This window comes from Siniperca chuatsi, linkage group LG11 (genome assembly GCF_020085105.1).
Source record: "Siniperca chuatsi isolate FFG_IHB_CAS linkage group LG11, ASM2008510v1, whole genome shotgun sequence".
Lineage (NCBI taxonomy): Eukaryota > Metazoa > Chordata > Actinopteri > Centrarchiformes > Sinipercidae > Siniperca > Siniperca chuatsi.
This window is the reverse complement of record NC_058052.1, coordinates 9,442,351-9,454,147: the sequence shown is the minus strand read 5'-3', so window position 1 is coordinate 9,454,147 and position 11,797 is coordinate 9,442,351. Positions and strand designations below refer to the sequence as shown.

At 41.9% G+C, this 11,797-nt stretch overlaps 1 protein-coding gene across 1 annotated transcript; it reads right to left on the bottom strand.

The window, feature by feature from the left end:
- Positions 1-223: 223 nt before the first annotated feature.
- Positions 224-3,295, bottom strand: LOC122884800 (transmembrane protein 121). The gene is made up of 2 exons (XM_044215184.1): positions 2,249-3,295; positions 224-1,954 (listed from the first exon to the last, which is right to left on the bottom strand). The coding sequence occupies exon 2, from the start codon at positions 1,741-1,743 to the stop codon at positions 796-798; it is 948 nt and encodes a 315-aa protein (XP_044071119.1). The 5' UTR covers positions 1,744-1,954; positions 2,249-3,295; the 3' UTR covers positions 224-795.
- Between the last annotated feature and the right edge of the window lie 8,502 nt (positions 3,296-11,797).

Genomic DNA, 11,797 nt, shown 5'->3' with positions numbered 1-11,797 from the left:
GCAGCCTACAATCACACTCAAGATGAATGACATTGCAAAGGCACCACTTCGGCAATTAAGTAGTCTCTAATTGTAGATTGAACCAGAGTGAAAAAAAAATCATTGTCTATTTTCTTTTGTAACCCAGGTTAATTAAAGGACATTTGCTGAATTTAAGAAGTGAAATATACTTAATTGGTCCAATAACTTTAAATGATTTCATGAAAAACCCCTTTACAGCCAGTGAAAGAGCAGGAAAGCCTTTATCTTGTACACAATACTTTATCAAAGAATCACATATAAAAACACACTTCTCTCAAGAGAAAGTTTTAACTGTTATTTTCATTTTCATTACTTTGCTCCCTCTGACTTTGTGTTAAAGCCCTCGACTTCTAAGAACATTCGAGCAACAGAAATACACACAACAGCACACAGACCCTTAAGTTTAAGATTAGAATGCAACACACACAATTCAAAAATATATCCTCTAATCTTGCAGTAGTTGCCCTTTTTTTCTCTTTTTTCTTAATTAGAAAAAATACACAGTTAACTGAATTCATTGGGAGAAATGCTTTAACAAAGTCACAAGTGATACTGTATTTTGCACCATGACAGCTTTGGATACAGCACTGCTCTATCCTCGCTAAGCGTCTGCAGTGTCCTGTGTGCCATTAAGCATCAGTGGAGATCATGATCTCCCGTGTGTTCACATGAGTGTTCACATGCCCTAAAAGGTGTGGAACATTGTGCCCTGCCAGCGTCCTGAGGGTCATGTATATTCATATTGACATTTCCAAGATTCACCTCACCATTCTGTCATGTGTGCTCGCACGTCGTCACCTCGGGGAGGGGCGTCTGGTCCTGCATGACCACTTGAGGAGGAGTGGGGGCAGGGCGAGCGTGGGCCGAGTTTTTCTGCAGCTCCACCCCGAAGGCCGGAGAAGCGTTCTGCAATTGTCTCCTGTACTGCACAAAGCTGCAGGTCTTTAGGATGATGGCCAGGACGTTCTTTCCTATCAGGATCCCGGATACCCTGGCGTCCCTGTACAGAATCATGTTCCCCCCGCGGATGAAGAGGGTGATGATGTTGATGGTGACCAGGCTGAGGATGGGGTACAGGAGCATCTTGTGGGGCACGATGTTGATGCCCTGCATGCTGATCTCGCTCAAGGACACGCAGGGCAGCACGAGCAGCAGGATGTAGCAGTAGAAGAACATCAGGCCCTCTGCCCACAAGGGAAGCCCCTTCTTTTGAGGCTCCCACAGGTTGGCTTGGATGTCCAGTATGTCCAGCAAGTCCACCACCACCCAGAAGAGGCGATTACGGATCTCCTCACGCTTCTTGAAGGCGCGAACATACTCCATGTGGTCGATAGCAACCAGCACCACAAACAGCACTGGGATGCAAATGGACAGCAGCAACGTCAACGCTTTCCTTGCGAGAGCATCCAGGCTCTTCCTGTCTGCCTTGTAGTTTTGATACACAAAGTAGACCTTGATCTCCAGCACAAAGATATAAAGGAACCAGAGGATCATGGCGTAGCCTCGTTTAGCTGTGCGTACCTCAGCACCCACCCACACCGCCACGTAACGCAAGACAATTAGGAAGCAGATGTCTCCCACCATCACCATGATGCAGATGCCAATCTTGCGTGGTCCGTGGTTCTGCTCCACCAGGTAGGCGTCAATCAGCGCCATGCTGCTCATGATCAGGATGGTGGAAAGGCACACGTGTGGCTTGTTGGTGGGAGGTGGAGGTACCATCCTTGCCTGGGTGAGAAGACGAGGAGGAGGAGGAGTGTTGTTGAAGAGGGAGTGCGGAGGGTGCTCAGTTTGTCCAGTGAGGGGGCAGATCAGATAGTGCTGCTAGACAGCGGTGTTCCCTTCCACTGCTTCTGCCTTGGCCAGAATCCAGGATGCATTAATAGGATTCACACAGATCACTTCAATCAATCTCCGCTCGTGCCCAAGCCACCTGCCGGGTAGACAGTACCCCTCATTAAGTAAATTATGTTCATTGGCAAATGGTCTGTAAACATAGAGGTTCACTATTGTAAAAATGTATAATTCTCAGGATGTGTGTCAACCGTTTACACCCTGATAATCATTCATTACACACAACACAGCAGTTTAATCAATGAGTCCCACGTTCTGTTATTAAAAGAGAAAAAAGCTGCTACGATGTGTTCTCATTACAGATTCACTTCCGACACCCTTGTTTCCATACAAGCTTAAGCCTTCAGAAATAAAAATCCAGCTGAATACTCACTTGTGTCCCTCTTTGTACTTTATCCTAATGACTGGCAGCGAGCGATCATCCATGAGACTGCACTGGGAGATCACAAAGCCCATCTGTAATCCACAGGAGAAGAGAGGAGAAAACGCACGGGATCCTCTCCTTCTCTGACAGATGTAAATCCACCAGTCATGGATATATTTCTCTTTTTCTTTTTTTTCAAGCGAAAGAGAAATCCCAAAATATTGCCGTCATAATCCACTTACTGCTAAGACTGAATCAGGACGAGGCATCTTAATGGTCACAAAGACCGCTCTCAATTTCTGCAACTAAGAATAGAGGTTATTTTGTGTTGTGCTTAGATAGGGGGTTTAAACCTCCAACTCCCAAAAATAGGAAGTTATTCTTAGTGTGAAATGCTCTGCAGTAAGTCCTGCTTAAAAGAGAATTTCCTTTCCAGAAGTTTTCCTCTCCATCATCCACCATCCACAGGCAAGAAAATGTAACATTTAGTATCTGTTTTCCTGTGTAAGTTTGTGTGTTTCAGAAGAAGAAGAAGGTTGTAGTTAATCTTTTAAATGCAGTGTGTGTCTGACTATCCTTCCCCACTCAGCTGTGTGCATGTGTGTTTTCCCGTGTGTTTCGGCGTGTGTGTGTGTGTGTGTGTGCAGGTTTCAGCTGTCTCCACGCTTCGTTGTCGCTGTAAAATGCTGCCCCCCCGGCAAAGTCCTGGCTGCTGCGCCGTTTTCTGTCTCCTGCTCAAGCAGCTTCTGCCAGGGACACCAGGATCAACAGCGCCAGTGGATTCCCCTGTCTCCACTCAGCATGCTCTGCCAGCACCACCAGCGCTGTGATACTCCAACGCCTCCTGCCTCTGCCCGTCTGTCTCTGTGCACTTCTCAGCCCTCTCTGCGAAGTCAGAGAGATGCTCCTCTGGTGCGTTCAGACACACTCCTGGGGTTCTTTTTCTCTCTCTCTTGCAGCTACCCTCCTCTTCCTTCTTCCTCTTCTGCTCAAGTAAAGGCACTTGCTGTGTGGAGGTGACGCTCAGCAGACCACAGCTGCAGAGCCAGGCAGAGAGAAAAGAGGTAGAGAGAGAGAGAGAGACAGAACACTTTTCCAGGGGGTGGAGAAAGGCAGGGTGGGGGTGGGGGGCGGAGGGAAGACGAGCCAGCCTTTTGCAGCTTAGCTGAATGCACAACTTCTCTCTCTCACCCTGCTTTTTTTTCTCTCCCTCTCTTCTTTTCACATTGTGCCTTGTGCTGATATCCTATTTTCTCGGGCTGTTTCTTTTTTGGCTCCCAGAAAAAGCCCTGGTTTCCTTTTTCTTTGAGAAGCCCATTAAGGCGCCATGCATTTTTTTTTCTCTCCATTGGGTTCGAGGTGCAGAGATGAAAAGTGATCCAGAGAGGAGAAAAAGGTTGGGGGGGGGGAGAGGAGATGCTCTCCAGTATGGGATGGAGAAAGCCAGCTTCCCAGCAGGCTGTGTGTCTGCAGTCTGGGGAGACATGGGGGTGAGGCGGGGTGGCTCCTCCTGACAGAGAGCCTTTCTATTGATCTACTGACAGAGCAGTGAATCAGGAGCCTGAGATGGGGCCAGAGACCAAAAGAGATGAGGGGTAAAAGGAGGTACAGATGTGGGGACAGCGAATGAGAAAAGAAAAAATAACAAGATGAGGAGGCCGAGTGACATGATGAGAAGAGAACAAAAAAAGAGAGCAAGAGACTAAATGTCAAGGGAACATTTCTATCCTCTGAGATGTAATAATGCCTGGGGCTGGGAGATAATACTTATGCAAAAATGTATAAAGGTAGGAAAAGGTTGCTGTGTTTGCTCTGCCATGCAGTATGCTAACACCAGCTAGCTCTGTTTATCCAGCTGGGCCAATTAGCGATAATCCTTCCTCAGAGGAACCAAACTGCTTTCATTACTACAGTATGAAGCCATTTACCACTCACTTCATGAATTGCTGTTATTGAAAAGTCAAATGTATTGGTTTTCTATGTAGGGTGGCTGCACCAACTGTGTAATGACAACGAAACATAATTGCAATCAATCATGCAGATTTTTGCAGTCATGAATGGAAATGGTTACAGATTTACCAGCTGTGGATCAGCTGACAGTGGCCATCGTAGTTTATGACTGCTATCATGCCTTTATAATGGAAGCATATTGACTATTTCCTCTGGATTCATCAACCATAGTTGAGTGATGAATTATATCCTCCTTTGCAAACTGTTGGTGTTTCTTCCACAACATTTTATTTTATTTTTTTTACATTTTGACAGTCGTTATAAAACACATGGCAGCCTTCAATTCAATACCAACTGGTGCTGAAATGTTACTGAAACACATTTAACAGATTGTTAGAGACAGTGGCCCGGCAGTTAGAAAAATCATTGTGTAATGAAAGGTCACAGGTCTGATCCCCGTGACAGGTGGCTCGGCCAATAATGGCTACCTGCTCACTCGTTTGCTCAAAGTCACTCTGCATAACAGTGTCAGCTAAACGCCTGAATTGTAAATGTAAAAGTTGGATGGCTTGTCTGTTTTTAATAGTTTCACTCCCCCTAAAATTAGTATGGGAGATTGATACAGCACCTCTATCATCCACTTTGTTATTCCTCCCACATCTCACCCAGTAATCTAAAATTTATATCTTCATTTACATGCCTTTTGTAATATACAGTGGAGTCCGAGACTATGTTAACCTCTCCATTAAAAAGGGCAGTTAACCTGGGCTCGGACTCTGAATCTGCCGAATATCTTCATTTATACATGCTCAGCATTTCCCCTTTTGTCTTCCTTCACTGTGTTTATAATTCATGAGCATAGAGGAAATCACATCACTGTCTCTTAAGGGTATTGTCTCTTTTAGATTTAGAAGCTGATTTATGCACAGTTTTACGTTTTTTGTTTGTATCAAAGTTCTCAGTCCTGATTCAAGTAATTACACTGTTATACCGACACAAGGCTATATTTTATGATTTATGATATTTCAGCCACCTGAAGTACATCCAGGAGTCTTGTCTGTCCTCTTCTGCCATCTCTCCTTCGTCCAACAGGCTCTGCTCAGCCTCCTACAGAGGACTGTCCTTGGCTCCTGGAAAGGGACACTGCATCATCACTGTTGAGCTCCAGGCAGACTAACACACAACAGATAGCAGATGATAAAGAACACCAGCCACATTCACTATGACATAAAGCATCTACAGAAAACAATCAGAGGACTCGAAGTAAGGAAGCCATAGAGTGGCTATGCTGTGGCGTTCTCATCCTGGCTTTTAGAGTTGCAGTGGAAGTGGTTCTGTTTTGAAAAATAAAATGCTCAATTGGATCTCTTCGCCCTTAAATGTGGTGTTTCCCTTTATGCAAACATTTGAGCATACTTTCTCAGAGCACACTCCATTTTCAGAAATGTTCCCTTGACAACCAAGTGCAGCAGCTTGAGAAACATGTTTTCTCATCTTGCCAGAGAAGATATCACGGGAGAAATTCAACACTGCAAGCTGCACCTTGAACCTGAGCTTAAATAACGCATAGAATATGTTTTCTAAACATTGCTGCTGGAGTAAAAACAAAATACATTTTATCATTGTAGTAAGAGAATGGGGCTTTCAAGTGCCGTTTCTCATTTTGGCTGATTGCAATTGCTGGTTCAATCAGTAGCCTTTTCACCCTCTCCCTCTGTTTGTAGCACCTCTCTGACCATACATTTCTCCTATTTACATCTTTATAATTGATACAATATTTTTGCAAGAAATCAAATGTCTACAAGGCTTTTATCAGATCACTGTCTGTCTATTACAAATACAGTACTGTATGCCCGTTTTCTTGTGCAACTTTTAAACACATCATGCCCTTTTCTAACACAATCCATGTTTATTGCATCGAAGTTCCCCCAGAGCGAGGCTGAGAGGAGATATTAATGTACACCTAAGTGCCACAGGTAGGGGCATAATTACAAGGGTATGCATCACTGAATGAATAGGCTGATTTGATTTCCTTTGTGTTTAGACTGCAGATTATTTACTTAAAGTCAAGAGTGAAGCACGATTAATTTCACTGTGCTATGCCACATAAAATCCAAATAGAAATACCTGCCAATTAGAATTATCATGAGACTTGTCTCTGCATTTTTTATCATTATACAGAGAGATGAGTGCTAATCAAACAATCAAGTGTCAGTGCCACAACATTCAACATGTCATGATTTGCAGGTGTTGTTAGTGGGGAGGGGGGAGGCAATGGACACAAACATGGATTAATTACTTGGGTTTGGCAGCCAGGATTCGGTGTCAGCAAGTTGTGAAAAGATTGGGGAATTTACATCACCAAAGACAATTTGTACATGAAGCATAACAGTGGAAATAGGACACATAAATCACATTAGCTGTAACCCTGAGTCTGCCATCGATTACCTACAGGAAAACAAATGGGGGCGTTAAGGCATCTCATCCTTAAACATCCCCATCAGGGCTCTACCCACCAAATGGAAAACATGAAGTGGACGGGCTAAGCTGCTCCCCATGGGGCTATTAGATCAGAGGGCGGGGGGGGGGGGGGCAGACTGCCCTCCGCCCCATTACCGCCCACCAGACACCCATGCTGGAGGAGGTGCAGGTCACTTCAGCCCCTGTACCTTTGATATTTAATTGTCTGTAACAAGGAAGGTAAAGAAGTGCATGCTGGTATCTTTGCGATATTTGACTCGACATCAGGTCAAATGTGAGACAAAGGCTCGTCGACAGCTTTTACAGAGGATTGATGACTACAAAGCAGACCTGGAGTATTTGCATTTGATTGATATTGTTCAGAGTCCCATGTGGGTGGGCTGTGCAACAGAGAGGAAGAGAATGATTGCCACATTATTACCACAATCAGGAAATCAACTGAGAGACATTTTAATATACATTTATGCATTCAAAAGCCTTATGACTTAACAAACCTGTCCACTTTACTACTCCACACAGAGCAAAACAAACACTAACAATTATTTGCAAAAGCATTTAACTCATTCCCTTAAAAGCCTGAAACCTAAAGTTCAAGTGATGAAGTACAATGCATCATCATTCATGGCTTATAATACCTTTTAGTTAGTCTGAAAAACTGCTTTGGACATGCAAGATGATACACATGTAAATACTATTTCCCACTGCAGCCTGTCCAGCGCATATCAGCAATCAGAGAACACTTTTTACTAAATAATCACAATTAATGACAAAGCTTAAGGTGGCCTGTAAGCAGCACAATAATCAGTCACATCACAGTAACTACAAGTGAGCTCATTAGAGGCGATGTCCAACAGAATTGTCAAGTGAAGAGCTATGTCACCATGCAAAATGATATTGTTATAATGATGCTTTGTTATTTTTGTCTTGAGAACAAACTGTTTAGTGTTGCCATTCAATGACTCATATAGCAACACCTTCGAGGGCTGAGCAGCTGAAAATGCAAGAAGGCGAGCAGGGGGGTGAGAGGGTTTGGAAATCCCGATGGACAGTCAGGTTTGGGTTGAAAACCGACTAGAAAGTGGGTTTCAAAAGCCAAAAAAAGTAATGTTGAGTCATTGGTGGCGAACAACCCTCGGCACATACTACATATTTTGGTAAGTATATGTATTTTTTTATGGCATCTTTAATGTTGATACAAGCTCTGGCAAAACACGAATTTGTAACATTATGAATATTGTTGGTGCTTGTTGTTGGTGCTCAAACTGAGGGCTTTCATACTTCTCCGTTCTCCCAGTGGCAATTTCCTTTATTTACAGTAAATACTGAGATGATAGTGGCAGTGGAGTTAGTGTCACTCTGGGATGTTGTGTTTTGATGAGCTAATTAAGCAGCACATTCTCCTAAAAGGCTTTTTGATAACCTGTCTACTCTCCACCCATACATGGAATACATTTTGATTGACTCTGCAGCCAAACACAGAATGATGTTGAGTGACTAAAACAAAATAGATTGTATGAAACAGAAACTAAAACTGTGTTCTCAGTCATTATTAATTACAATGAATGTGACTCTTTCCATAAAATGAAAGATGTTACAGGTATCTATTCAGAATTTTTGTCTACTCTTGAGTCTTCTTTTTGAATGCAACATGGAGCTGAAAAAGAAAAATTTACTGTATTATCATAAATATAAAGATAAACAACATACTGCACAGCCAATGGAGGTGTGCTCTAATAGGCTCACTGTAGTGATTTGTCTACGGCCTTATCAGACTTGAAATCATTGATGAATTTTCTGTTTGCGCAGGCGTCTCTGTGGTTTCCTCACTCTGAATAATTGAATACAGAGCAACTGTGATGTGACCATTTACCCATAAAGAATGTTTGCATGCTTCCTTGAGGTTGCTTGTGTACACAGAAACGCATGGTTTTAATTAAACTGTGCACAATCATAACTAAAAGAGAAGATAAAGCACTTCCATGTGCATTGCTTCTTTGTGAAGGTCATTTGGAGCTAAAGTAATTTTGCACGCAGCACTGTTACTTATCAGTTGTTTTCTTTCCACGTTGCTGCATAGTCATGTTGGTTATTTTTTAAGCATGAGCTCTGAGGTGACTACCATTAGATACAGTAGAAGCCCTGTAGCTAAAAAACATAGTTTTTAAAAAAAAAACATTGAGAATTGAGTATCACAAAACTAAACCCAAAACATCAGCTTCATGTTAGCAAATGATGAGCACCATCTTGCATCATTATGCTCTGAGGGCAACTGTGGACAAGAGGCTATTATAATGTTATCTTCACAGAAAACAGCACCACAGAACATTCAAGTTATGCGTTTCTTTCTTTTCAAAGCAATAAGCTGGGCTGCTTCTCGATCCACATGTACATTTTCAGTGGCATGTTTCCCAACTCTTCTCACAGGGGACTTGGCTAATTTGGGGAAGTAGTTTATAAATGGCAGAAACTGTACAGCCCTGGCTCACCTTTCTTCCTGAGGACGACTGCTTAGTTAGCTTAATGAGGCAGGATTGTGTGTGAGTGCCTGTGCAAGTGTTTGTTTCTTTGTTTGCTGAGAATATAGAGGTTAAACTTGTGAGATAAACTTTGCTGAGTCCACTTGGGAAACTTTATCTTGCGTGTTGCTATTGTTATAAAAATATTATCAACTATCATGTGGCAGGTATAGTCTACACGTCAGTGTAGTGCATGTACACTAGCCATTTAAACAACTCTGGCTGACTGGAATACAACATGTTTCTAATATGTACATTTTTGTCTCCAGAGCTCTTATTAGACGCAGCTCTTGGTAAATGGCTGCACTAATGTTGCACCATGACTGACAGTGCCCATTAATCACTCAGTGTGTGGAAGATGGGTTTGTTTTATAATCATTATAGCTTTTACCATTGTACATGTGTTCTAAAATCCATGCATAGTAGTAATGAGCTGAGGTAGAGGAGGAACATTAGCAAGGTCGTAAATCAACGCTGACTGACTGGAGATACAGAAATCTGTAGACCATCAAGGTTATCAAGTTTTAGTAAAATTCTTCATTGGGAACAGCTGGAAGAGGATTGTAATAAGATTCAGCTGTTTACTGTGCAGCTCATGTGAAAAAGGGGTTTGATGAAATGTATATGTTGAGGATATGTGATTATAATTGAACCGTACTGTAACCCACCAGTCTTTAGCAGGAAGGACAAAAACCCTGCCCCTCTTGTTACTGGTGCTACACAGTGATGGGAATTCCGGCTTCTTGAGTCAGATCATTTGGCTGAGCTCAGCAATAAGAGCCGGCTCTTTCGGCTCCCAAACGGCTCTTCATTTAGTACCACTTCTGCTGGTCACTGGCTAAGTTACTTTCTTATTTGTTGCAAGAAATAAATATGCAAGATTCTTCATCTGCAATACATTGAAATATTCTGTCATACTGATGGTTAAAAAGTGGGATATGTCAAGAATAACTATCCTAGTTGTATAACAAAAATAACACATATTTCAATTTAATTTGTATGATATAATATGAAACAAAAAATATTTCTGCTTTGTTCAAAAATGTTATTTGTTTGTTGTCATGCATGTCTTTTCCCACGATTTAAATGTGCAGTCTGAGGGCGGAGGGCGACCAGCACAACACACAAGAGTCTCACCATGCTTGGCTCTTAATGTTATGACATTTCTGGATTTAACAAATATGTTATAGGATCATCCTATTATTCTGTCTTGTATTAATTTACAAAAAAAAGAAAAAAAAAAGATATCAGATCACTTCTCATTTCAAGCCAGTGACCAGCTGAAATGACATGTGTTGATGATTTTTTACGATTTTAACGCCAACTCCACGAGTTGGTTGGAAACACTGTCACCAGCTGACTTTCTAATGTTTCCAGATGACTCGTTTTAAAACAAGAACCCTGTAAAAGGGGTTTGATGGCTACAAACATGATATTGTGCTAAAGGACTGAGGCTAAAGTTGCATGTCCTAGGCTAAAAGTTAGCATCTTCACCAGTTGATCATCCATGTACAGGATAACACATGAAAATAAAGAAACAGAATTGTTCTTGTACTGCAGTGTAGTTAGTCCTAGTGTTATAAGTATGGTAAGCATAAAGATAAGATAGGACTGCTATTTTTAACATAACATTGTTTGGCTTAATTAACTTAATGTTTAATGTTACAAGAGAAAAGACTTTTAGGATGACTACTGTAGGTGGTCGTTAGAAGGACATGCTAACGCTCATAGCTTACATTAGAGCAGCTAAATACACTGTTCAGTCCAGTCCTCACACTATTTCTTTTGTGGTTTTGGTTTTGGAAGGCTAAGAAAAAAAACGCTATCCCTCCAAACTCTTTATATACAGAGTATATACCCATGCACACCATTTTATCATGCGGTGAAATCCAAAGCTTGACTGGCCTGCTTGCCTTACAGCTGCTAAGCTAATCGCAGATCGGGGGAGAGGTTTAGTGGTCAATTGAAACAGACTTCTAGTTCTCTTCTGAATCTTTTATGATCTATCGTATGTAATATTAATGAGAACTACCAACCTTATTAGCAAATGTACATTGTCTCTGAAGCTGTGATAAATCCACACCTCCTGCTGGGATACAGAAGAGGGTGCACTTTTTGGAGATGAATATTCATCTTCCTGACCACACTCAATCCTGTTCACCGGTGCAATAAGTGAAATGATTTATGGGTGATCCAAATTTAATTCAAAGGGGCATTAGGTAATCTATGATGGTTATCAATATCAACTGGACTCTAGCTTGTGATTTTTAAAAACAATAAAGTCATATTTTCACAATATAAAGTCAGCTAGCTAACTAGGGCAGACATGCAACAGAAATACAGCAAGGAGATGATATATCCCTATGCAAAATACTTAAATATTTCTCTTTCATGTGCTTTTTTGGCTTGAGAATGAAAATGTGCTCGCTGGCTCGTACTGTAGCACCCTCCTCCATCGTTAAGCAGGAGAAGATGCAAGATGGTGGGGCAGAGAGATTGGGAGTGCTTTGAAATTCCAATGGGCAGGGAGATTTGGTTCCAGAGTAGTCAGTGAGTTTTCAGAAAGCCAGAAATTTGTGTTGTGTAATTCCAGCGAGGGAGTTGTGAGAGA

Bases quoted from the DNA above. Each gene is read 5' to 3' on its own strand.
- LOC122884800 (XM_044215184.1), bottom strand. From the start codon at position 1,743: ATGGTACCTCCACCTCCCACCAACAAGCCACACGTGTGCCTTTCCACC.